The following is a 27,810-nucleotide window of genomic DNA, read 5'->3' on the forward strand; positions in this document are numbered from 1 at the left end:
AATAACCTGCAGTCTCTGCTTGAACGCGCGCCGTTTGGTCTCATCAGAACTTTGGATGAATGCAAAAGATCCACCCTGAAGCCAGGAGCACTCATTATTATCATCACCACCCTTGATAAACCGAGCAGAACAGAACCCCAACCCTTGTAGCCCTCCTGAAGACTGCAATGAGTTCTCAACCGGATACAAAGCGCTAGGCGCCTTTCAACATGAACACACACACACACACACACACGGGGGTGGTGGGGTGGTGGGGGATGTCGCTTCTGCACAGCAGCCGCCCCAGACTGTTTGCAATCGATCTCGGAAGCCGACCCAGCCAGACAGGGGGCCCCTCTAGCCATTCCGCCTGGGTTAAACTGACATGGCGCTCGTAGTCTATGGTTGAGCGTCCATAGTGACATCATCAGCGCGTGCCCGAGGAGGAGGAGGAGGAGGAGGAAGGAGCCGGGAAGGCCTGAGGAGCCGGGAATCTCTCCCCTCCCGGGGAGGGCGCGGCGGTGAGCTTCGGGGGAGGGGTTGCCACAGTCCTGGGTGCCGAGCTCCCAAGGGGAAGGGGCCCTGCGGCGCTAAGGTCCCGGGGCCCCATCAACATGCGCCCGAAGCGTCGGCCCCGCATTTGAGCTGGATGAGGATGTTAAGGAGGGAGGCGGGATCAGCCCTGCCCGCGGTTCCCCATTTGATAAGCTGAAGGCCCGTGTTGCAAAGTTACTTGAGCCACCGGATGTTTCCTCTGTCCAGCACAGGAGGTTCCTTGCTGCCTGACTTGTATTTGCATATTAGGAGTACTAAGCCAAAGACGTTATAGCTAGGGAGAATGCCCCTTAAACTGCCGCAGGGGGGTTCAGAGGCTGACCTTTGGAAGCCTACCTTAGACAGGAGTGGTTATGCCTTGTCTTGTGCCGTTCCTGTGAGGTACCTCATCTAAATGCCAGCACAGTGGGCAGTAGAAGTGCCTGGGAGGATAGCTGTCATATAATGCTGCCCTGGGAGATGCTGGTAGCTGTGCATTTACAGGCTGCCTTCAGCATGGGGGATGACATCTCGTGCCATCCCTTCTCTGCAGACAGCAGCAGAGGTATGACATAGCTTGCCCGATAATGTATCAGTGGATTCGAGGACAGACTTCATAAGCAGTATATTTTTGCACTTATCTTGGACCCAGGCAACAGCAGCATAGTGCTGCCTTGGGCACATCCTGTGTCAGCCCACTGGCAGTTCCTAGTGGGGGGAGGGGAAATTTTGGTTCCATATACCAAAAAATCTGGCATCTAATCGCATCACGTTTCTGTTTCTAGATTTCATGCAGAATTCATAGATCCACTGCCTCGAGGCTTCTGTGTAGGACAAAATAATAGATTTCAGGCATAGATTCTCATGACACACATGGAGGTATTTGAAAGACATCACCAGACACATCTGTACTAGATTGTTTTGCAGAAGTCATGCGTCCAGTACACTGAGACACATCCCATTCCTGGAGTCTGCCCACACTACATTCACATATGAGAGATCTCCAGGATGCCTTTGATTGAACGTCACAACTTTTGCATTTTATATCAAGATTTAGCTTTTAGTGCAGAGATGGCCTCTCACACTATTTTTGAGACGTGGTTGCTAAGAGGAGCTGCAGCAAAACATTGAATGAAGCATGTATGTCTGTTGCAGTGTTGCGAAACTAGAGAGGACATGGAAGTCCTGTTCAAAATTATCAATTCAGTTCCTTTCCTACTTCCCCTGATGAATAGTTGGCTAGCAGGAATCCAGCTTTTTTATTATCAGGCTCCATACACATGGCCTTGGTGATTTGGAAGAAACCCCATCAAACACAAGGATTTCTGATTAAACACATCTTTAAGATCTGGCTGTTTACAATTGCCGTAGTAATGTTTTGATACATGATTAAATCACAGTGAACTCTATAAGAAGTATAAGAGTTCACATTTTTAAAGGTTCATGGCTTTAGTTCTAGAAAGGCCCATTAATGTCCCCATCCTGGGAAAAGGTGAATCATTTTGATGCTCACTGGCTTATGTTTAATGCATGTTCTTTATTTGTTTATGTCATCCTAACAAAAAGTAGATGTCTTGATGTGAAATATTAGATGAGGTTACTGAACTGGTATATATGAATGGAAAAATGCATTCTTCACTATTGAAATCTGCTGAATCTCACCTTGGTTGTAAGTGGTCTTGATAGCAAACTATTATCTTTTAGACTCAGCATCCAGCTGCAGTGCAGACTAAAAATATTGACTTTCATTGTAGGGGTGTTATAGCAATTACTGAGGAAATAAACAGGAAGTACTTTGAACACTTTAAAGTATTATAAAAATGTTAGACAATATTTCATAGCATAGTTCCTCAGTTTTATAGCTTAAGTGGGAAAATATCCAAAAATTGTAGTGCCTTCCTGGCTTCATTTGAAGTACCTTCTGTTTGCAGAGGCCGTCTTTGAATCCAGCCCACTATTATAACATTTTAGATAAATTGAAACAATTGCTGATGGTAAGAAAGTGCCACTGTATTTGATTGGCCATGCTAAAAGAGTGTGATGGTTCATTGCAGTATACTTTGTTAAAATATTAATATACTAGTAATCAAGCCCGCTGTAATCAAAATACAGCAAGCGCTAGACAAGGGAGCCTCCGGCAGTCGCGCGCAGTGCGGCTGCCGGGGGCTTCCCGGCCGCCGGCAAGGGAGCAACTGCGAGCTGCGCTACGCGTGGCTCGCAGTTGCTCCCTTTTCGCCAGGACGGGAATCGGCGAGGCCAATCCAATGAGGATTGGCCCCGCCGATGGTCTGTCCAGAGGAAGGGGCCAATCGGCACCCTTCTTCATCCCGGACAGAGCCCATCCTAACTCCTCCCCCTAAGCCCTTACGGCTTTATTTTGTCCGCAGCGCCGCAGGCTGTGTTAAGATACCACCTTTCTCCACAGATATGTGTCTAAAGTGGTTTTCACACAAGCCCTACGTTTATCAAGCATAGTCTTCCCTTTTTGTCCCTGTGTGTTGTAAACTGTGCATTGTGCAATACAGTCTGATGTTCTCTGTTTAAACTGGTAAAAATCTGGAGATAGATTTATAATGTAGTAGTCTGTTCTGGAGTTTTAGTGTGCTAAAATATACAGCTTTTAAAAAATATACAAAATATACTACCTCTGCCCTATTAGAACTTTAATGCAGCTGAATAGAACAAGCTTTATAAGCCTAGTAGAAAAAATGGAAGAACAGATAAAAGAACTTCAACAGGATCTAGTGTCCTTGTTCTTCATTTTTGCCCTTGGCACTCTCTGTTGCATGGCTGTTAGATACTTTCATTGAAGCAGATTCTTCTCTTCACAGGCTACTGAGAGTGAACCTGCCTTCTCAACACTCCTGGCTAGCTGCATTACCTCACTATGGCCCCTAAAGATATAATGACTAATTCTCACGCCAAGTCCATTCTCAATGCAATGAATTCTCTTCGAAAAAGTAACACCCTTTGTGATGTGACCTTACGCGTGGAACAGAAAGACTTTCCAGCCCATCGTATTGTGTTAGCTGCTTGCAGTGACTACTTCTGTGCAATGTTCACCAGTGAGGTAGGTAGACAAGATACAGCACGTGCAATGTTTTTTAATACATGCTATAAGGAAATACTTGATTCTGAGTAAGCTTGCATAGGTTTGCTCTGTAAAAAATGTAAATAACTGCTGATACTCAAGAGGATGCCAAATAATCAACTAAATTAAAGTTTCAAAATGCGAATGTAACGCTACTAGGACGTTTTTAACCTCTTCAGTTAAATCTTTTGGGATTGCAAATAAGACAGTGTAGATAATGCTAACTGTTAATATCCGAATATTTGATCTATGGCATATTACAACTAGTTAGACACACAAGTCAGCTATCATGGGCCCAGGGCACTTGTGTATTAAACCTTTGATCAGTCACTGATTTTGTACAGTGGCCAAGAATTGATGGCCAACAACACTGGCTCTGCCACTGATTCCTTCCTGTGCTAGTTGATACAAAGGTTAAGAGTGCATCAGCTTTCTCTCTTCCCATAGAAATGCCAATGGCAGCTTTGGCAGAGGTTTTCCTTCATAGAATCATAGAATCATAGAGTTGGAAGGGGCCATACAGGCCATCTAGTCCAACCCCCTGATCAAAGCAGGATCAGCCCAAAGCATCCTTCCAAGTACCTCTGCGTTTTGCTTTTATTTGTGTGTTTGCTGGCTTTCAGCAGCTGAAATATAAATAACAGTTATCCCTATTTGTCCTTTTTTTAATACTTTGTATTTTGTAGCCCTGACCTGAGTGGGCCAGGCTAGCCAACTGTCTTGGAAGCTAAGCAAGGTTGGTCCTGGTTAGTATTTGGATGGGAGACCACCAAGGAATACCAGGGTTCTGTGCAGAGGCAGGCAATGGCAAATCAACTCTGAACATCTCTGTCCTTGATTTGGGTGTGATTTGACAGGACTTTCCACCAACGTACTTTCTTGTATTATTTCATGCACATAATTCAGTCAACCATTTGCTGCTTTTCCATGTTTGTCCATTAATAAATCACTGAGTCATGTCTGACAAATACTTATTGCATTTGGTTTCCTAATGATTTGATATTCAGTTCTTGCAGAATATTTTGAAAGAATGCAGTGATAATGATTGTTCTGATGCAAAGATTGTGTGAGGATAGCAACGTAGTAGAATCTTAGAATCATAGAGTTGGAAGGGGTCATACAGGCCATCAAGTCCAAACCCCTGCTCAACGCTGGATCAGACTAAAGCATCCATGAAAATATTTAGTATCTGTCCAGCTGGTGCTTAAAGTATCTGTCCAACTGGTGCTTAAAGACTGCCTGTGAGGGGGAGCTCACCATCTCCTTAGGCAGCCTGTTTCACTGCTGAACTACTCTAACTGTGTAAACTTTTCCCCCCAATATCTAGCTGGTACTGTTCTACATGTAGTTTAAAGCCACTACTGAGGGTCCTATCCTCTGCTGTCATCAATAACCACTTCCTGCTCTCCTTCAAATGACAACCTTTCAGATACTTAAAGAGAGCAATCATGTCCCTTCTTCAACCTCCTTTTCTCCAGGCTGAACATTCTCAAGTCTCTCAGCCTTTCCTCATAGGGTTTGGTCCTCATCACTCTCTTCTGCAGCCTCTCAATTTTGTCCACATCCTTTTTGAAGTGAGGCCTCCAGAACTGCACACTCCAGGTGTGGTCTAACCCGGTGGTCCCCAACCATGGCCCGGAGCCAGGCCGCGAAGGCCCTGGCACTGGGCCGCGGCTCCCTGCCTCCACAGGGCCGCGCCCGGCCGCGCATGCGCGTTTGTGCCATGCGCGGCCGCAAACGCGCATTCACGGCACACCCGCGCATTTGTTGAAATATTTATTGCATTTACAAAATTAGTGTCATTTTTTTCATGTAAACACAACTGTCTGACTGCAAGTTTATAACTTCATGAGCTATAAGAAGCAGTCTAAACCATTGCACAAGCAGTGTTAGAACAAAGTAAAAATATTTTACTAGTTTTATTCACAATGAAGTCCTTGTTGACTAGTATCAGTGGGTTGGCTGAGCTGCATTTGGTTAACAAGTAGATCAGTGAGGGATCTGATGATTGTCAGACAGTCTCTGATCATTAATGATATATAATTTGCCCCTGTATTTTGGCTTCATAGGAGTAATTCCTGAACACCTGTCTCATAAACGGCAGCAGCACAGATATTTCTTCAACAGAAAGCTCAGGATACTCAGTAGCTAAATAAAGCCAAAATTCTGATAATCTCATTTCCAAGAAGTATCTTTGGGGGTCCTGTCACAACAGTTCAAGGAGTTGTTCTTTTTGCACAAAGACAACATTTGTGACATCAATTGCAAATGGGTTTTGAGGCCACTGAAACATCTTTGTTTCTTCAACAGAAAAATAGTGGATAAATTTTCCATGGTTTGTAATTGTTTGCTTAATGTTAACTTTCATCTCATCTGCTTTGTTTTACAAGTGGAACAAGAAATTATGTCAAGCATGGAAAAACATTCATTGTTCCCTCCTGAACTTGAAGTGCCTAGAATTTCATTTGTCTCATGACACCTGTGACTTTGTCTAAGTGCATGAAGATTATTTGACTCTACTTTGTAGGTTTAAATTCAGTACATTCAGCTTACCAAACATGCCATTGTGTTATGCTAATTTTGCTAGCCAGTTAGTATTGACCAAATGATTTGCAAGATCAGATTTCTTGTTCAAAAGAATGTAATAGATTTTTTTGTCTTAACAAAAAGTCTGCAGCACATGACCCCAAGATATTGTTAAGGCACACTGCTATCCAGAAGTGTGCCCCCAATCTAGTATGCTTGATTCTCATTTAGTTATCCAGATTTAAAACTTTGTCCTTATCCTTGTCAAACTGCATCTTATTCATATGCGCTTTTCCAGTGTATTCAGATCTCAATGAATTCTCTCTCTATCCTCTCATGTGTTCACTACTCCCAATTTGGTGTCATCTCCAAATTTAATGAGTAGTACCTATACTACAGTTTATTTATAAAACTACTTAATTTATGAGACCCAGAACCATGACCTCTGTCACCTCACTGGATACGACCCACCAATCAGATAAAACATCATAGACAACTACTCCTTAGGTGCAATTTGCCAACCAATTCCCTAAGCACATATCTATCCTAAAGTCCATTCAGCAGTCCTTCAGTTTACCCACCAGAACATCATAGGAAGCCTGTTAGATAATTCAGGTAAACATGGATGGCATGCCCACAATCCAGTATGCTCATCACAAATTTGGCCTGGCAGGTTCTGCTCAGGTACAAATCCTGACTTCACCATATCACCAAGTTGTTCTTCCGAAGCTCACTTATCAATTGCTTTAAAATCTGCTCTAATATCTTCTCTGGAAAAGAGATCAGACTGAATTGACCTTTAGTTTCCTCGGTTATGTTTTGTCCCTTTTTGAAGATTGGAATAGTATTCGATCTTCTCCAGTCTTATGGCACATTTCCTGTCCTCCAAGAGGTCTTGACGTTGATGGAGAAAGGCTCTCCAAGCTCTCTAGAAAGTTCCTTAACCACTCTCAGTTGCACATAATCTGGCTTGGAAATTTGTACTCATCCAGTGCAGCCAGGTGTTTCTCCATGTGTGAATCTGCAGCCTGGGCACCATGATTTGCCTGTTGCCAACTCAAGTATCTTCTTCAGGGGAAAAACTGAGGCAAAATAGACACTGAGCCTTTCTGCTTTCACTCTGTCTTCTGTCATTTTCTCCATTTTCACCCAACAGTAGGCCTATCCCCCTCTTGACCTTGCAATTGTTCCTCACATAGCTGAAGAAACTTTTCTTGTTGTAGTGAGCCTCCCTGGCCAACCTCCACTTACTCTGAGCTTTTGGCCTGCCTGATGGCTGACCTACAGTGCCTAGCAAGCTTCAGATACTCTTCTATAGAGGTATGTCCTTCCCTCCATTTCCTTTTTCTTCCTGAGCTCATCACGGAGTTCTCTGTTTGCTCTGTACAAACTCCTAATCAAAATGTGCAGAAATCATAAGAACTGAACAATTTGGAACATCGGTTGAGCCACTGCAAATTTCTCACTAGTTTTCAACATATATACAGTTCATTCATATCTTCTGACATCAAAATTCTATGACTGATGGTATTATTTGAAAGAGGAATGGCACACATCATATTCAGCATATGTTCTCCTGAGACTGTTGTCATCATGTGTACAGCAGACAACATAATAAGCTCTTCAGCTATAGCATGAGGTTTCTTAGCCTTCACTATATATAGAACTACGTACCTCAAAATGTTTTCAGTGCATCAGAATTTGTTGAACCCCTTTTAACTGACAATCATTTTTGCTGTTTTACTAGGTCGAGTTTGTGCATGGAAAACTCAATTGGTTTTGTAATAGTTTCATTGTGCTTGGTTTTTTGGTGTTGCATCAGCTTTGGTGGTTTCAAACTAGCCTTAGCCAGCACCTTATAAAAATAAATAAGCTATTTGGCATTGTTCCCTACCTTATTGAGTAGATTCAATTGCAAGCAACATTGGTGGTGAAACATAAGAAGAAGCCCCTTGCTGGTTCATCTAGTCCAGCATCCACAGTGGCCAACTAAATCAGAGTCCAACATCTCCTCATTTGAATGTATCCTTATGGAAGTGGCCAACTAGTTTTTCTAGATGGCCAACAAGAGGATATAGAGGCTGAAGCTTTCCCCTGATACTGTCTCCTGGCTCTGGGATTGAGATTCTTAGTCCTTCTGGAGCTTGCCCTCAGTCACCATGGGTAGTAGCCATTGGTAAACTTAAACTCCATGAAGAATCTATCTAATCCCCTTTTAAAACTGTTTAGAAGAACAATGCACACATTGTGGTTTATCATCTTCCAGACTAGTGCTTATGAAGCCATATATGAAGCCAGAAATGGTTTGCCATTGCCTGAGTCTAGTTAAGCACAGAACTGGATAATCTCTGTTAATTTTTGAGACAGAAGGAAACATTCTTCTTTCACTGTACTAACCAGTTGTTTCATCCTTTGACTTCAGTGTAACAAGGGAGCTGTTTATAAACAGAGGCACAGATTAATTATGATTAATACATTTGTCTCCTGAAAGAAGGGCTGATTCTGCTTAGGGGATCTTAGTTCAGGGCCTAACCATTCTGTAGGGCATTTCCCATTTCTTCTATATTACCAGTACTTGAGTTTCCAGGGTCAGGCTATATAGGTCATTGTCAGGATATTAATATAGCCCACTGAAAATAAAGCATTTCCTATTCATATTTGCAGCTTTCAGAGAAGGACAAACCCTATGTGGATATCCAAGGTCTAACAGCCTCTACAATGGAAATTTTGCTGGATTTTGTATATACAGAGACAGTCCATGTGACAGTAGAAAATGTTCAAGAGTTGCTCCCGGCAGCTTGCCTGCTTCAGCTGAAAGGTAACGGCAATGACCATAACTTTGCAAATCAAGAATGGAGATATTTTCCATGTTCTTTAACCATATTGGCCATGTCATGTATATATTTATTGTGCAGTTAGTGATGAATTGAATGACACAGTCAAAAACAATTATATTTAAGCGACAATAAAATACCAGTCCAGCTGTTCTCTGTAATGCTGGTATGCCTTTGCATAATTAAACTCAATTTTTAAGTTAGGCAGCCGGAAAGGTAGCAGAATTGTTCCGTGCCAGCTAGGCAGGCATAGATCAGGGATGTCAATATGTGGATGCGAAACTTGCTGGGAGGTGCTGAATTTGTTATGCACTGGGAAACTTATTCGGACAAGCTGAACCTGTACAAGTGAGACAGGCATCACTTGAACCAAAAGAGAACCAGGCTGCTGGTGATTAATATCAAAAAGATGGCAGAGTGGCTTTGAAATTAATCCCAGAGGAGAAGCCGACAGAAACTAGGGAGCCTCCAGCTTAGAAGAAGTCAGTCCAAGGGGATGATCATGTAAACACTCAGGATAACATTGATAGGCATTTAACAGAGCTAGGAATGAAGGTAGAATGGTTACTGAGGGCCACGTGTGGCAAGGAGACTAAAAAGAAGAAGTTGTTTTTTATACGCCACTTTTCATGGCCCAGAGGAGTCTCAAAGTGATTTACAATCACCTTCCCATCTTCTCCCCACAACAGACACCCTGTGAGGTAGGTGAGACTTAGAGCCTTGATGTTACTGCTCTGTGAGAGTAGTACTATCAGGGTTGTGGTGAGCCCAAGGTCACCCAGCTGGCTGCATGTGGAAGAGCAGGGAATCAAACCCGGCTTGCCAGATTAGAAGCTGCCACTCTTAACCACTACACCACACTGGTAGGCAAGGTTATGGGAGAGGGACACACATTGTCTATATGCCAGTGTTAGACACCTCTGAGCCAAGATGGGAATTCCAAAATTCTAAGAAAAAACATTGCATGCCCCTTATGAAAAATCCAACCACATCAGGTCGAAAGGGTTGCCAGGGCCCCCTTGGCCACCAGCGGGGGATGGAGGTATGGTTGCCAGTTCTTGGTTGGGAAACTCCTGGAGATTTGGGGTGGAAACTGAGGTGGACAGGGACCTCAGGGAGGAATAATGCCATGGAGCCCACCCCCCAAACCATTTTCTCCAGAGGAACTGATCTCTGTAGTTTGAACTGTAATTATGTAAACCGCCCTGAGCCTTATGGGAGGGTGGTATTGAAATACAATAAAAATAAATAAATAAATTCCAGAGGCTGACATCCTTAGTCAAGATGCCCTGCATACTCCCCTCATGAAAATTAGATATCCTTCTAGGGGCACTAATGCATTTTGGATGTAAAAGCTGCACATGTCTACTGCACACCCACCTTGACTTTAAAAGCATTTCACTCATTCAAAAAGAGAAAATATTTCATAGGAGTTTTTTTTCAGTGCTTGGCCACATTTCCAATTTTGACATTGGAAAACTTGGAAAAAGGCCTTGAAATACAGAAAAAAGCTATTTTGTTTCTAAATTTTTCCAGTTTTTTTCTAGACCTTCACACCTCTACCAAGATCCCCGTGCAGCACTCTAACCACCATACCAGCCTTTCTCAACTTTTTTACTTTTGAGAAACCCCTGAAACATTCTTCAGGCTTTGAGAAATCCCAGATGTATATGATCATGCAGAATATAGTTGTGAAACATAACTGCATATACACCCACCTGGGAACGCTCCCATTCCCACCTCCTCCAGATCCATCATTGGCATGATATGTGATCATATTACCTGATAAATGTTTAACAGATTTTAAAATATATATAAAGAATTATTTAACTCCCACCCATTCAGGAAACCTTTCCAGGGCCATCAAGAAATCCCAGGGTTTAGTGAGACCCTGGTTGAAAAAGCCTGCACTACATCATACTGGCTGGCTCGCTCTCAAAAGCAAACACATGCATCCCAGTTGGTATTTTAAAACAAGATTATGTAAACTTTATAAAGTTGAAGTTGCATGCAACCAACTCAATCCTTACCTGGTTGGCCCTCACTGGGAGTGTGCAGCTAATAGGGAGAGAACACTCTGCCAGTGAGGGCCAATCAGTGCAAATTGCACTGTCAATGAGGACCAATTAGTTCAAATTGCATGCAGACGATGTACTCCATACCTGATTGGCCCTTTCTAGGGGTATGCTGCCAATAAGGAGAGAGCACTTGTCCAATGAGGGCCAATTGTGGGGCTTATCTGTTCTCTTCTTCCTCTTCCTGCTGCTTGCTGGGTGGAAGAGGTGCTGGCCTTTCTGAAAGGCCCCGCTGCAGGTCAGTTGCTCCATTCTCAGATTCTTCCCATTCTCCATCTCCCCCAGGCAGGGGAGGGAAGCCAGCTGCTTCCTCCTGTGTTGGCTTCAGGTTTCAGCTCATTACTGGATGGAAGCACAGACAAGCTACAAGGAAGGCAGAGATAATCAGTATTTCAAAAACAGAATGCCAAGAGACAGACATCATACCATATACTGTTTGTTTATTTGATTGTTTATGAATTTATGCCCTGCCCTTCCCTGGAGATTCAGGCTATACCTGACCACAACACTAAATATTCAGATATATTTTCCCCATGGACTGTGTATCTCCTTTTGTTGTTAATTAGGACCATTGAAGATAACTGTTCAGATCACTGATGTTAGTGGTCCAAATTTCTCTATAAGCCAGGTCATGATCAAGTGTCATCCAGTGATGTGTGTAGCCTCACATAGGAAATCAAATATGAAACCACAATTTAGTTAACTTAAAAGCTGCAGAGATAATAAGATGGCTTCATATTAGCCAGAATATAGTGCTGTAAAAAATTACTTTTTACTGTGGCTAGTTTTCTCACTTCAAAAGCAGACTTTTGTTTCTCTGAAGTACTTGTGGCTAGACCAACTGAAATGCAGATAATCATTCCATTTCCTTACAGGGGTGAAGCAGGCTTGTTGTGAATTCCTTGAAAGTCAGCTGGATCCATCCAACTGCTTGGGAATCCGAGATTTTGCTGAAACACACAATTGTGTCGATTTAATGCAGGCAGCAGAGGTGTTCAGTCAGAAGCACTTCCCAGACGTAGTTCAGCATGAAGAGTTCATGCTCTTAAGTCAAGAAGAAGTGGAGAAGCTCATTAAATGTGATGAAATACAGGTAAAAGTTTTGCTGTGCAAGAAGCTAAGAGATGCTGCTCAGCTTTGGCACATGACAATCAGAACCCCAGGGTTACTGAGTGAAATGCTATCAGTGACTGATCTCTCCCTGTTTCGCTTGTCGTTTATCTGGTTTCTTACTATTTGGCTGTGTTTTGATGATTTTGCTTGTTACTTTATTGTAGTTTGTATCGTGCTTAGAATTTTTTAAATATTAAAACTATTAACTAGTGAAAATCCCAGGCTGTTTCTCATACCTGATGAGGTGTTTTTCTACACAGGAACAGGCAGCAACAGGTGTTTTATGTGACAGGTTTCCCCATGGTCTCCATGACCTAATCGCCTGACAGCATCTATCCCCGTCTGCCAGCAGGCCTTTTTCTGTTGTTGTTTTTAACTGAAAGATGGATATTATTATAGCATTAAATTCTCAGTTTTCATTTTTTCAGTTGAAGTTTCTATCACATTTTGTTGTGAAGACATGCCTTTTTACATATCTCCATATTCACTTAAGCACCACCACCCTAAATTCAGAAAGCCTGATACAGAGATTATTGTAACAAAATATTGAGAAACAACAAATTGCATCTCTGTAGTTCTATCCTGTGGTGTACTACTGGGGTGTTAATAGTGTTGCACTAGGATTTGGGATACCCTGGTTCAAATTGCTGTTCTGCCATGGAAATTTGCTGTGTGACTCTGGGCCAATCACTTTGTCTCCATGTAACCACCTCACAGAGTTGTTATGAGGATAAAATTAAGAAGAAAACAATGAACCCTCACATGGGGAAAAGCAGGGTATAAATATCTGAATAAATAGGGTGAGGAGAAGGTAAAACTTTAATTACATGTAACAGAAAAACAAGACTTCAATAGGGTTACTGGAATCTAGGAAAGACAATTTTTACTTCTTGATTTATGAAGCTTCCTTCTGATACTTGTACCAAACCTGCATTACCTGGATGTCTGCAACCCAAGTACGTTTTGTTAATTATGTTTATGCAGCAGCCTATTCAAAATGAGACACTGGGAATGTACAAAATCATATTTATTGGGTGGGGCTTTGCCAGCATTACTTTTAAATCAAGCCTGACTCTTCAGATATGGACTCCATGTACTACAAAATCCTTTCCCCTGCCTTTCCACTGCCATCTAGTGCCTGCTTTTCAGCTGTGTAGCTATCAAAGACTTCCCATGTGTGTTTTTAAAACTTACATTGAGTTAAGGCTTTGTTAGGTCACTTTTGCAAAATCTGGTCAAATAACATCCCTCCCCCTTGTTGTGTAGTAGTAGTAATAATAAATTTTATTTTTATCTACCCACCCTTCCTTTGGAGCTCAGGGCAGGTGACAACATAAATGAATGGGATAACTAACCTTGCTCTGAAACCTTATTGGCTGCAATTATGGACTGCAATCCTCTTCCCCTCCCTTTTAAAAATAAACTTCAGCTAAGGGTCAGGAGACTCCATTGAGTAGATTATCATGCAGATCACAGGCTGAGAATCAAGGGAAAGTACTGTCCTCATACCTTCTTATCAAACAAAGGGAAAGCAAAACTCAGATGCTTATTCCGTTCATACAAGAATGGAGAGGGCTATTTTCCATTTCTTAGGGCAGCCAACTGTGTTTTGACTGGCAGGTTCATTCCCTGACCCTCCCCAGAATATCAGCAAGTACCAAGGAAAAGATGTCTTTCATAAAAGTATCCATCCCAAAAGAGAATTAGAGTTGAATTGTCTTATTCTAATACAGTTGAAATATTAGGGTTACATTTTAACTATTTGAGTACAACAGTCTTCAGTCAAAATAGCAAGAGGTACCTAGGAACACATATGACATAATTATAAAGGTCAGAATTACCATGCACTTCCTCAGTAATCCTGACTTCTTAAGCAATGTTTTTATGTTTTGCATGTATTATAACTCTTTTTTTCACTCCTTTAAATGATTTTAATTATAGATGCAGGTGGGTAGCCATGTTGGTCTGAAGCAACAGAACAAAGTTTTATTCCAGTGGCACATTTAAAACCAACAAAGTTTATTCAAGGTAAAAGCTTTCATGTGCTTGCACACTGCTTTAGATATACTTCTTTGTATTTGAAGAAATGTGCATGCACCCAGATTTTCTACCTTGAATAAAACTTTACTGGTTTTAAAGGTGCCACTGGACTGTTTGGGATGGGGCTGAAGTTAATGGTTTTGTAATGTAATTTTATCATGTATATTCCTTTCTTCCTGCTACCTTCATCTTTTCCTAGCATTATTGTCTTCTCAGTGACTCTTCTCATAAGGCAACCAAAGTTTGATAGCCTCAGTTTAGTCCTTTTAGCTTCTAAAAGAGAGTTCAGACTTCTAAAGAGTTCAGAGTTCTCCCCAAAGGATTGGCTCCTTTGCGGACTGTATTAGGCAGTCCAGCTTAAACCAGAATGCTTAGCAGAGCCCCTGCCCAGCCTGCAGAAAGAAGTCTCCCCACAGGATTGGCTCTGTGTTGGGTGATTTGGTTTAAACCAGGCTGCCCAGCAGAGCCCCAACCCAGCCTACAGAAAGAACGCTCCATACAGGATCAGCTCCTTGGCAGGCTATATCGGGCAGCCTGATTTAACCAGCACTGCTTAGCAGAGCCCCAGTCTAGCCTGTGGGGAGAGTTTGCCTGAGCTGCCTTTCAGCTGGTTTTCATTGGTTTGCCACTGCTTTTTTTCTCTTGGCATTTTCAAGTTCAGGTTTATTGTACTCCGAAAAAATGGGAATGTCCAAGAAATCCCAGATCGGATGCTTTACTAGTATTGGGGTTTTTGGGGATCCCAGATTTTTTGGGAGGGGGGGGGGTCCAATAAGACCCAGTTCAAAAAATGCCAAGAAAAAAAATTGCACCCCCCTAGTGGGATGTAAAGCAAAACTGAAAAATTAATACACAAATGTTGCAGCCCTGTGCAGAATTACTCTAGTCTCATAGAATTAGATTGGAACAATTTGCTGCAATCTTTCCTCCTGTGCTAAGACCATCTGATCAGTAAAAGATTAATCACTACTGTGCTTTTCTGTAGGTGGATTCTGAAGAGCCTGTCTTTGAGGCAGTCATTAACTGGGTGAAGCATTCAAAGAAGGAAAGGGAAGCATCCTTGCCTGAGCTTTTGCAATATGTCCGCATGCCACTTCTCACCCCACGCTACATAACCGATGTCATAGACACTGAGGTAGGGACGACAGTCTTATTTAAGCATCTCACTCTAATGTTGCTACTGTATTCTAAAAGAACTGACTTGCAATAGTAGTGCCCTTGGTTAGATCCTCACTAGGGTAGTGCATTTGGTTGAACTAAGCTGAAAAAAATACATGGAAACTTTACCAGTATTTTTCAGATATTATTTGACACCGATTACAGATTCTCTGATTTGGTCAGCTACTGGTATAGCTGAACCTGAATAAAAGCTACTTTATGCCAATAAAGGTATTTTGTCTGTGTGTGTGTGTACAGCTATACCATTCAGTTGTTACACACTGTGCTCACCCATCCAGTCCCACATTTCTTATTCTACAGGACAAGATTGTAGATCACAGCAACATATTTTTAAAACTCCACATTAAAACGTAGAAATAAAACACACTAAGAGTATTTACATGGCAGAACATTACAGACCTCTTATGAATAAAGAGTCAATAAAGATGGGACAATGGAAGATCTGAAACACATGGTTTCTTGGTAATTAACAGCCACAGGGAGAGTTGATTTGGGGTAGGAGTTAATTCTTTCCTCCTGCATGAACTGCTGTTTATCTTGCTGGGGCAAACATAGATATTTTATTTGTTAGATTTGTATACCGCCTCTTGCAGGTTAACAATAAAACATCATATAACAATTTAAAACACCCCATAAAACAATCGCAATACAAATCTACAATACAATCAATTTAAACACCCCATAAAACAATACCCCCCAAATTACAATTAAGATGGTGGTTGCTTGAACACTTCTTACATAATTGCATGAGTAGGGCAAATACTACCATTGGCATGGAATTATTAAAATGGCATGGAGGGCCACCTCTGCCTACCCATTATATGCACTGCAACTCTGATCCAGTGTAGGGCTCCCCACAGCCACTTTTGATCAGGAAGAAATGTGTTGAAGATCCAGTCATGAACTTGCAGTGTCTCATCTGGGTAGGTTTTGCATATATTACTTACTTAAGAGTTTTTCAAAACAGTCTTGTAATTTAATATATAATACCTAGCCTTTTATTCGATGTCTTCCCTAGCCTTTTATTCGATGTAGCTTGCAGTGCAGAGATCTTGTGGATGAGGCTAAGAAATTTCATCTAAGACCTGAGCTTCGCAGCCAAATGCAGGGTCCCAGAACCAGAGCACGTTTGGGTAAGCATCAGAGGAATGGGTGTCACAGTACCGGGAGAATTGTACAGTATTAGGAAAGATTTAAAATGTTTACGACTGACTGGTTATTAATAGTTATTTTAGCCACTAATATTACATGGCAGTAGGCTTAGATGGTTAAAGAGTACTTTCCCTTCCTTTTGATCATTCAGAACTATGCATATGATGTGGGTTGACGTTGCTGGGACAAGTTGTTTATCTTGTGTTATGCCTCTGGCTAAACAACAGAATGAAAGGACTGCTGGTGTTCCAATTGGCACATTTTTTTGCTTTTTAAGTTCAGGACTCTTGAACCAAGTCTCTTAGGGTTCAATAAAGGCCAAGCATAAGGTGTATAATTTAAACAATAGCTTTGTAGAGATAGGCAGTTTCGTGTTGCTCTTACTAAATGAATAGTGAATATAAGCACCTGAGATCAGCTTTTCATAGGCAAGCATATCTTAACTCGATGTTGACCTTAAACCTTAAGCCCATGTCTGATTATCTTACATATTCTTATTATTTGTAGATGCTAAACATTCCCACTGCTTATTCAGTTTGCTGGTGGAAAGGGTGGCCCCCCCAGGGTTTTCAAGGCAAGAGCTGTTCAGAGGAGGCTTGCCATTGCCTGCCGCCACATTGCTACCCTGGATTTCCTTGGTGACAAATTGCTGAGCATGCTCAGAGAGATTAAAAATGTTATTTAAAAGACAACATTCCAAGAATGCTCTGAAATGTAACAACCAAATTATTGCCCAGGCTGCAATTCAAAGATGCCATTAGGCTCTGAAGCCTCCTTGATTCCGAATTTCTTGTTAATTAGAATATTTAAATGGGAGTTCACCAAGGGCAAGTAGCAGTTAGAAAACATAAACACAGATGCGACAGCAGCATTGTTAAGCAAGATCTAAGGCTAAATTAAGACACCAGCAAACTATCATTACTGTGGAGGTGGTGAGAAGAAAAAGATATGGATATTAATAGCACCCTTAATTTGGCCGAAAGCCATAGTTGGATTTTGTGTTCAGGGTTATTGCCTTGAGAAAAAATCAGTATAGAAGAAATCAGTAGAAATATAGCTTATTTTAACAGCAGCCTTTTCAACATTGTTACCTTGACCATGACACACATACCCCCCAAAAAACTATTGGGTACAATCCAGCGCTCACAGTGCAATCCTAAACAGAGCAGTGCCCTGCTAAGCCCAATAACTTCATTGAACTTAGAATGGTGTAACTCCGCTTATTGTCAATCTGTTGATTATGTGTTGTGTTGCTCCTTTGAGACAAAGCACACAAGTGACTTTTTTTGGTGACCTACTAAAGCATTAACATTAGTGTGATCCATTTTCATATAGGTGCCAATGAAGTTCTCTTGGTAATTGGTGGCTTTGGAAGTCAACAGTCACCTATTGATGTGGTAGAGAAATATGACCCGAAGACACAAGAGTGGAGTTTCCTACCAGTAAGTATTTTGCCACCCTTGTTACATTTTTTACAATAATGAATGCTAGGCACCTAGCTTAATAAGCAGTGCAGCCAAAATGAACAAACCAATTGGATGGGCATGTAAACTGTGCTCCAGCACCTACTTTTAAAAGCACAGTCATCTTTAGGAGTTTAGAACAGAGAAGCTGCAATGCTGGTTTGTCCTTTCTCTATCATCTGTTTCTTCTTTCAGATTCCTAAACCAGCTCCAGCATTTTTCTCCTGGAGATTTTATCCTCCCTGTTCCTCTCCCAAAAGAAAATCTCTCCATATAAATTGCAGAGAATAACTGAACACATGAAAAGCACTATACCCACAAAGGCAGTATCAGTGCAGGAAAGTCATCTGGTAGAAAAGCATCTTCAGATGAAGAATAAGGAATATTCCATTTGAAATTTAAATTTTGTTGTACTCTAAGAGAAAACCAAAACTTAAATTGGAGATTAGCCCTGTTGCATGTCAAAAGCCTTCAGGATTAATTGCCTGTCACTGAGACAACCCCCCCCCCCCCCCGTGATGGAAAAGCCTCTTTTGGATATAATTTTGATATGTCATATGAAATCGCAACCTGATCTTAACCTGCTCTGCGCTTTGGCTGCCTGGTAATTCTTCAAGACACAAAAGCAGTATCATGCACCTATTGTTTCCTCGTACTTCAATCCCCTTTCTCCCCAGCTACCAGAAGGGTCTTTGCATACAGAATGGTGTTAAGATATGCTTCATCATCACATCTAGGCACATGTAATTTGTGTATGCATGAGTTTGTTTCCTTCAGCCACAAATTCCTGTTTTCCACTGGCTGATCTCAGTCTGACAACTGGACTAACTTTTTAATTAAGAGGTCCACAAAAAGTTCACCTACAAAAAAAAGCTTGAAAAAAAGCCACTGTGGCACAGGAAAATAAAATTCATGCTTCTTGTTCAGTGTCAGATATCTGCAAGATTAATTCTATTTGAGGGAATAATTATCATCTTGGATTTAGGTGAAGCAATAGAACAAAGTCTGAGTCCAGTGGCAACTTTAAGACCAACAAAGTTTAATTCTGGATATAAGCTTTCATGTTCATGCACACTTCCTCAGATACATTGAATCGGTTTTCCTCAAGCCTTACATGTAGATAGAGAGAGGATGTAGGCATTAGTTGCCAGGAAGGGCTACTTAGAGTCAAGATGCATAAGTAACTGGGTGATAAATACAGCTGATATTAGATTAAAGCAGTGAATAAAACCTGAGAATGCCAGCAAATTAGCATATAAATACAAGAGTTGGCAAACAGCTGTGAGGACTAAGTTTGAATCCAGTGGCACCTCCAAGACCAACAAAGTTTAATGATGGGTATAAGTGAGAACTGAGAGACTTAGCATGTATAGATGCACACTTCTCCAGATATATTGGAACATATTTCCTCAAACATTACATATGGGGGGCTAGTTATAGAGGCAAGATGCATAAGTACAGCTAAGATTGGAATAGTGGAGTTGGTAAGATCTGTGAGTAGCAGCAAACATACAGATAGTAAAAGTGTTAACAGATGTGAAAACTGAGTCCAGTGACACCTTTTAGACAAAGTTTAATTCTGTGTATAAGTGAGAACTGAATGACTTTGCATGTGTAGTGAGATAAGAACCTGATCTATCTGTTAATCCCTGGGGTTTGCATTGTCCTGAATGTTATACTAACTTGTAATTCAGCAGTTTCCTGTTCCAGTCTTTCTGAAATTTCTTTGCAATAAAACAGCTACTTTGAGGTTCCCCGTTTGAGTGCTATGGGAGGTTGAAATGTTCTCTTACTGGAGATTCTTGGTGTCAGATTTGTGTACGTTTATCCTTTATCATAAGGTTTGGCCTGTTTGCCCTGTGTAGCAAATGGAAGGGCATTGCTAGCATTTAATGACACGTACAGTGTTACAAGATGAGCAAGTGAATAAGCTTGAGATGGTGTAGTTGATGTTGTTAGTTCCAGTGATTGTGTTGTCAGGGTGTATGTGGCAACAAAGTTGGCATCTGGGTCTTTCAACAACTCCTCACCCACAATCATACAACATTCAGTTTGGACATGGACACTGGTACCAGAGCTGGCAATAAACCCAAATGCCAACTTTGTTTATGGATTCCATCTTCTCTCTTTTCTAACATACATAGAGCATCAGTCGTAAAAGACGCTATGTTGCCACAGTATCATTGCATGATCGAATATACGTGATAGGTGGCTACGATGGCCGTTCTCGACTCAGCTCTGTGGAGTGCTTGGATTATACGTCGGATGAAGACAGCATCTGGTACTCTGTGGCTCCCATGAACGTTAGGCGGGGCCTAGCTGGAGCCACCACTCTGGGAGGTATGTGCTAAGTAACACAGGGGTACACTAAGCAGTCTGAATAGTGGCCAGTATGTCATTTGGAATGCCAGAATCTTTTAGGAATCTGATCAGTGATGGGATCAGTACAAATATGGGCCGAGGGCGGGGACCTTTCATTTATAGATAACCAAGTAAACCTGGAATGGTAATTTTGCGTAGTATATAAATTTAGGGACCACACATCTTTCCTAGTGACAGTGGTGAATTTGCAAAGATCAAAACTGATACTACTGCCTAAAGCTCTTTTGTCTTCATAATGTTAAATGTGACCCCCAAATACCTACATCATGGTTATTATCTGGGTCATAACTGACAATTTTCAGGAAGATAGACCCTAATTAGAAACTCATGATGAAAATTAGCACCACTATATTTGCTGTTTGTGATAAGCTGTTTTTAAGAGGCCATCTATTTGTGTAGTAAACTTGTAGGAAGGAAGCCCTGTCCTAGTTGTTAGATGCTAGTACCAATGTAACTTAGGTCCAAGTATTAGTTTACTTTCATTCACTTAAGATGTAAGAAGTAGACTGCTCATTTTATAAAACAGTTAATTTTAATCAGACAGCCTCTTGAATTTTATTCAGGTGGTTATATATAGGTAAGGTTCAGAATATTTCCAAGAGATGAAATTAACCCAAGTTATCTGACCAATATCTATCAGTCTGTCTAGGAATTTTAGACTGCCCTTCCGGCAAACCGGCTCAGGGCAGTGTATAAAAGTATATAAAATATATAAAGTTAAAACCGATAAAATTGAGTTTAAATTAATTTGAAGTTAAAAATAGCAGTGATGTGTCCACAGAGCATCTATGTGTGGGTGTGGCCATAAAAAGGTAGGTAGATAGGTGTTAACTTTGGCCCCAACCAAAAACCTGGTGGAAGAGATCCATTTTACAGGCCCTGCAGAATTGTGCTAACTCTGGCAGTGCCTTGATGTGCTCTGGGAACTCATTGCACCAGGTACAGGCCAGAATAGAAAATGTCCTGGCCTTGGTTGAGGCCAGATGTGTTGAGGCCGCCTCCTTGGGGCCTGGGACCGCCAACTGGTTGGTATTCTTCAGAGGATAGAGATAGAGAGGCGGTCTTTCTCTATACCTCAGCTAAATACTGTGATCTATTTCAATTGGTTCATTAAAAAGAAAACACTTAATTGAATAAGTTGTAAATTCAATTATGCAGTCATCAGATTCTGGTGTCATCTCTTCTGTCTAGAAAGAACTTTCATTCTTAGTGCTGAAGAGAAGCAATTCTGTGAGCTCCATTCTAATGTAACAGTTGCACCCACCAAGTTTTACTTTGTATGGAAGGCTTTTCACAGGCAGAGTGAGAGGGTTTTTTGTTTTGTATTGCAATCCCAAATGCTCTCTAAATGCTTTTCGTAGGGGTCCCCTATCCTGGGAGCACTGGGGAGACTATTTGGGCTGCAGTGGGAGATGAGAAAGCCACTCTCCTGTAGACAGATATCTCTCCATCCATTCCAATGGATCCAAGGTTATGGGTGGTAGGGACTGGCGCACATATTGAAAATCAAAAATCATACAAGATTATGTCAAAATATAGCCTTGTTGGCTCTCTACATGAGATGGCTCTGTATAGTCTTTCCTTGGTATTGTTACAGACATGATCTATGTTTCTGGAGGTTTCGATGGAAGCCGGCGCCATACAAGTATGGAGAGATATGATCCAAACATTGATCAGTGGAGTATGTTGGGAGATATGCAGACTGCTCGAGAAGGTGCTGGATTGGTTGTTGCTAACAATGTTATCTACTGTCTTGGTAGGTATACTCAGTGTTCTAGTGTAGTGCCTTGACCATATCCCAGCAAACAGATTCTTCAAGGAGTTATATATTTGCAGATCCCATTCTATCCTGACATGTCTACTAAGCAGGAAAAAACCCTTCTTTGGAATAGCAGAGGTGGTGCCTGTGGCATGGAATTGAAGTGCAGGAGTTTTCAGAAAGCATCAGAGTTATGGAAGGCAGCTACACTTCCCCTTACTCTTCTAGATTTGTCTACCAGATATCTGCTTCTTGAAACTGGCATTTCATGTATTTTATTTTGACACATAACCAGATTCTTATTAAACATGGACTCCATGTTCAGGGCTGCACCTCAAATTAAAGAGGATGAGAACTACAGCTAAGAGCAAGGGAAAATTGTGGAACCTCAATTGTAAGCAAGCATGAAGTGCAGAGCTGAAAAATGTTCAGAGGAGGGCAACCTTCCTTATGAGAAAAGGCTGAAGAGTTTGGGACTTTTCAGTATGGAAAAGAGACATCTAAGGGGGATTCACAGCAGGTTACTCTGTCAATGGCTACTAGCCATGGTGTCTGAAGGAAATCTCCATATAAAGGAAAATTAGGAGTGTGTTTGGAATATATAAAAATTGAAAACCAGTTCATTTTCAAGATCAAGACAGATTTCTAAATTTTCTGTAATTCAAATAGTTTTGTACCAGATTTTTAACGAATTTGGTTGTTTATTAGTCCACTATTTAAGTAAATTTACTGCACTGTACTTTGGACAGGTGGGACAAATTGTCCTGGATGACAAAAGTAAGTTATTATAATGGTATGACATTGAAAACAACTATTTTCCTAATTATATAATCTTTGATTGTTGTACGCTGCCTTTATATTAGTTAGTGTAAACTCTGTCTTTTATGTGCTTTATGTCACTTCCTTGTTTTCAAAGCCTTGGACAGAGGACTGATTTCACTTCTCCCTTATAAATGCTGCCTTTAAGCAGTAAAAAACTGAAATGTTTGTTTGAATTCTCTGTGTTTTTTCAGGTGGTTATGACGGTCTGAACATCTTAAATTCTGTGGAACGGTATGATCCCCATACTGGGCACTGGACAAATGTCACTCCAATGGCCACCAAGCGCTCAGGTGAGAAGTCTGATCATATTTGTTGAGGGGCATAATAAAATGTACAAACCAGCTTTGATAAGTTGTAGACTGCAGAGAACACAGTGGTAAAAACAATGGTGCACAGATATAGAGCATCTAAAAGAAGGGAAAAGGGAATAGATTAAAATAATATCCATATCAGCAGTGTCGGTTTTATACTCCTGCAGTTCACCCAGAACTTGACTGCAGTCTGAGGGGGCCTTTTATAGGGAGGGCCCAGTAGATCTTATTCATCTCATTGGCCCCAGTCAAAAGCCTGGCGGAAGAGTTCCATCTTGCAGGCCCTGCAGAACTGTGCTAGTTCCGACAGGGCCCGGATCTGCACTGGGAGCTCATTCCATCAGGTGCAGGCCAGGATACAAGTGGCTATTGCTGTCTTTTTTTCTTCATTTCCACTTTCACAAGATTTTTGGCACGAGAAATTTTGTGTTAAATGCAGCCCAATGAATATACAGGGCTCTTGGTGCCACCACCAAGAATGCTCTATCCTATATACTTGTGTGGATAGCATAGCTCATATACCTGGATAATACATTCCTTTTGTTCTCTTTCTAGGAGCTGGAGTAGCCTTGCTGAATGATCATATTTATGTTGTTGGAGGATTCGATGGAACAGCACATCTTTCATCTGTAGAAGCATACAACATTCGTGCAGACTCCTGGACAACAGTGACCAGCATGACAACCCCTCGCTGTTATGTGGGAGCAACAGTGCTGAGGGGAAGGCTTTATGCCATAGCAGGGTAAGTGAGTACCAGTCAAAAATGGCTAGGTGAAACCTTAATTTTTCTCAGCTATGCATTGTAGTTCTGCAGGTAGAGTATTATAATCTCACTCCTTTTTTGTGCCTATCCCCCAAATTCAGTCTGTTGGGGATAGGAATCCTGAGATAGTCCAGAATGACCATCCTGACTTCTTCTCCATTCTTCTTAGTCCATGGTCCCATTTCTGTTTTGAGACTGGCCCATCTCCAGTGCCAGACTTTATTTGGACATCCATTATCTGCCCTCACCCCACCCCGGTTCCTTAAACACAGGACTGCAGTCCCACATGCCTGTGTAGAAAAGGGCTGAAGGATTTGCCCTGTCTCATATGCCTAGGACTGATGATTTTTTATTAATTAGTCAGAGCCAGTTTGTTGTAGTGGTTAGGAGTGCAGACTTCGAATCTGGCACGCTGGGTTCAATTCTGCAATGCCCCACATGCAGCCAGCTGGGTGACGTTGATCTTGCCACACCACTGATAGAGTTGTTCTGCCGACGCAATAATATCAGGTCTCTCTCAGCCTCACCCACCTCACAGGGTGTCTCTTGGGGGGAGAGAAAAGAGAAGGCGATTGTAAGGAGCTTTGAGACTCCTTTTAATAGAGAAAAGCGGCATATAAGAACCAAGTCTTCTTCTTCTTTACACGGAACACTCAAGGACAAAGAAATATTTTGTAATGCAAGAAAGACTAGTGACTACACATGTTGTATAAAAGATATAGGCACTGATACACACAATGGTATAACAATATACAGTGTATGATAATTCCCATGTTATATGGGAATACATGCTCTTGCATGGAGGCATAGAACTTGTACAAAAATAGAACATGAGGATTGATCCTTAATGTGGATTAGTGGCACCAAAATTTTTCCCTTGCGCTAGTCTTTCAAAAATAAAGGAGCTCCATAACCATACAACTAACAAGGACGGATGAAAAGAAACAGGGGCCATACGAAGGCATAATGAATTGAAAGAAACATATGGTGCAAAATTTAACTATTGAAGATCCTTTTCTTTTTATACCATTTTCTTTCTCTTCATTTTAACAAGGATGGATGCCATCCCAAGAACTACTGCTGTGTTTAATATGATTCATCAGTCCTTGACTACAAGAATGTGCCCTTACCTGTCCTTACCTTTGTCACTTGCAGGTATGATGGTAACTCACTGCTGAGCAGTATTGAGTGCTATGACCCCATCATTGACAGCTGGGAAGTGGTGACATCACTGGGGACCCAGCGATGTGATGCTGGTGTTTGTGTGCTGCGGGAGAAATGACGTCCGGAAAGAAAGACCTTGTCAGAGCACTTCTCAGAGCAGAGGGACTATCAGAGAAAGCAGCAGCTGGCTTACATCTTGTAGATGTGTATGCAGGGACCATTGACCTTGTGCTGCATACCCATAGGCTCATCTTCAAAGCTACTGATCCTAGTGGGGGAAACCCACACACACACAATGCACTTTGAGGTGACCATGGAGGAATCACATACTCATCTGGACTATCCTAGGGAAAGTGGTATGTCGGCACAGCAAGGATGCCTTTGCCTTCTGACCTGCTGAATGCCTGAGATTAAACAAGTTCATCTCTGTCCTCTCCAAAGCATCAATCCATGCAGGGAGATGAGAGCTTGAGTCCACAAGTGGGTTCGTGCTTGAATGTTTTTATGAACCAAATACACTGCAGTGCAGACATACTGTTAGTGAAGCTTTAGTGGGCAGACTGTGCTTTCTGGATGCTTGTTCAGGTTTGGTGCACAAACTTGTACACAGTGGTGGGATAGAGTCAGAGACAATGGTTGGCACATGGAACTGCAAAGACTTCAGTGTCTTGATGTAAGGACTCTGACCATGTACATAAACACAGAGGTGGTAATGGAGACCAAGCACTGCGGTAATACTGTTTTCAACTGGGAAGAATAGCAGCCTTACAGGGAGATAATATTGTATTTTGTGTCTTCTAGTGGTTGGGCCACCAACATTTCCTGGAGCGTGGGGGTATTTCCAAGAACTTCTGAATAAAAACCTGAATCTAGATTGCATCTTTTTTCTAAATACAGAACTTTGGGGCATTAGCAGAGCAGTGGAATAATGTATTGACCACTGTGTCCTTGGGTTCTTGGATGCCTACATTGGAGGGAAACTGCAATGTATGCTTTCTAAGAGTATGTCTGCTCAGTTAACTTTTCAGGGATTTGATGTGTATTTGCAGTGCAGCCCATTCTCACAATCATAGAGCACCTCTTCTCACACCCACTTTAATCATCTGCCAATCTGCAGATAAGCAGTACAATCCTGTGCAGTTACTCCAATCTAAGCACTCTGATTTCAGTCCCCTTGGGTGGGAATAACTGTACACTGGATTGAAGTGAAGGGGAAGCTTGATGCCCTGCACAGGCCTCAAGCTGCATGCCTAGGGTGAACATTGTCACCACAGTGTTCTCCTTTTCCTTCATCTGATTTTTAACACTGTTTCTTGTTCTCCTGCTTTAGTGTTAAAGTAGGAACATGGCAAGTTTGTGTTTACCTGGCATACAGATATTTCCAACATATTTTTTTCCTGCAGAGCATCTCTCCAGATCTAGTTGCAGCATAAATTTCAAATCCTTCTCCTCAGCCTGAACTGGAATTATCTTATTGTTTGCTGAGCATCACTGTTTATAGTGGCAGCTAGGATTCCATGTTTTTTCTTGCTGCTCTTCTGGTATGTAATGCAGTCTACTTTAGGTGTGTGAAGATGCAGCGATACCTGTGTTGCTGAAATGGACCCCTGAGCCTGTGGATAATGCTGCTCTATCTTTTATTTACATGCCATAAACTATCAGCATGACCCTGGAGCTCTCTCCCCTGATCTACTGAGCCTCTTTCTGTGTTGCCTATCAGGTATCAAGGGGTGAATGTATTTATTTTCTTGGGTGCTGTTGACTCTTTGCTTTGGGGGTACAGTAGCATGAGAATATTATGCACTTTCAAACAACACTGAGTATATGAATTCTGTCCTATCACACCAGTGTTTGTGATTAATTTCTTATGTATTTTTTAATAAAAGTATCTCTGGTACATGTGAATATTTTGTCTCTGTTGCTGCCTGTCTTTAAGGTGCATTGCTTTTGTATGTGCAGTATTGTTGTCACATTTCAAATCAGGATGATCAATATTTGTTGAGAGGACCATTTCAAGCTCTATATAGGGCTATGTAGGCTTCCATTCTTAACCAGCAATTAACAACCTGGTTTTGATCCCTTTCTCGGTGCTTCCTCTTTTTGCTTCTTCAGTCATATTTATTCTAAATAAAGAGCTCAAAGCAATGGTCACATCAGCTCACTATCTTATAAGAATCAACTCGTCTTCTTTTTCACTATATTGGATGCAGATTGGTGAATTTATCTGGGCAGACCTGCTACCAACTCCATTTGGGACCCAGAGATGCTGATTGATTTATTAGAAAAAGAGTTGGTTTTTAACATCCCCTTTCCTCTACCTGAAGGAGTCTCCAGGTGGCTTACAATCACCTTCCCTTCCTTTCTCCACAACAGACACCCTATGAGGTAGGTGGAGGTGAGAGAGCCCTGACATTACTGCTCTGTAAGAACAGCTGTATATAGGACAGTCACCCAGCTGGCTGCATGTGGAGGAACAGAGAATCAAACCCAGCTCAGCAGATTAGAAACCACTGCTCTTAACCAGTACACCAAGATGGCTCAGAAGACAATTGGAGACTATGTCTAGACTAATTCTTAGGCCAAGCACATGGCTAATTGATAGGGAAGGAAGGCTGATGTGACC

General features: G+C 41.6%; 1 protein-coding gene across 3 annotated transcripts; it reads left to right on the forward strand.

Moving 5' to 3' along the window:
• The first annotated feature begins 362 nt into the window (after positions 1-362).
• KLHL12 (kelch like family member 12) lies at positions 363-27,092 on the forward strand. Of its 3 annotated transcripts, none has more exons than XM_077335148.1 (12): positions 363-500; positions 3,345-3,583; positions 8,795-8,948; positions 11,915-12,132; positions 15,178-15,327; positions 16,390-16,504; positions 17,859-17,965; positions 20,131-20,326; positions 21,966-22,124; positions 23,141-23,239; positions 23,816-24,002; positions 25,179-27,092. In XM_077335148.1, the coding sequence occupies exons 2-12, from the start codon at positions 3,401-3,403 to the stop codon at positions 25,303-25,305; spliced, it is 1,695 nt and encodes a 564-aa protein (XP_077191263.1). In that variant the 5' UTR covers positions 363-500; positions 3,345-3,400; the 3' UTR covers positions 25,306-27,092. The 3 variants fall into 3 exon arrangements, with proteins under 3 accessions (XP_077191263.1, XP_077191264.1, XP_077191265.1); XM_077335149.1 differs by lacking the exon at positions 363-500 and adding an exon at positions 527-1,078; XM_077335150.1 differs by lacking the exon at positions 363-500 and adding an exon at positions 7,354-7,450 and having other exon boundaries at positions 3,423-3,583.
• The last annotated feature ends 718 nt before the right edge of the window (positions 27,093-27,810 follow it).

The sequence above is a fragment of the Paroedura picta genome, chromosome 4 (assembly GCF_049243985.1).
Source record: "Paroedura picta isolate Pp20150507F chromosome 4, Ppicta_v3.0, whole genome shotgun sequence".
NCBI classification, from domain to species: domain Eukaryota; kingdom Metazoa; phylum Chordata; class Lepidosauria; order Squamata; family Gekkonidae; genus Paroedura; species Paroedura picta.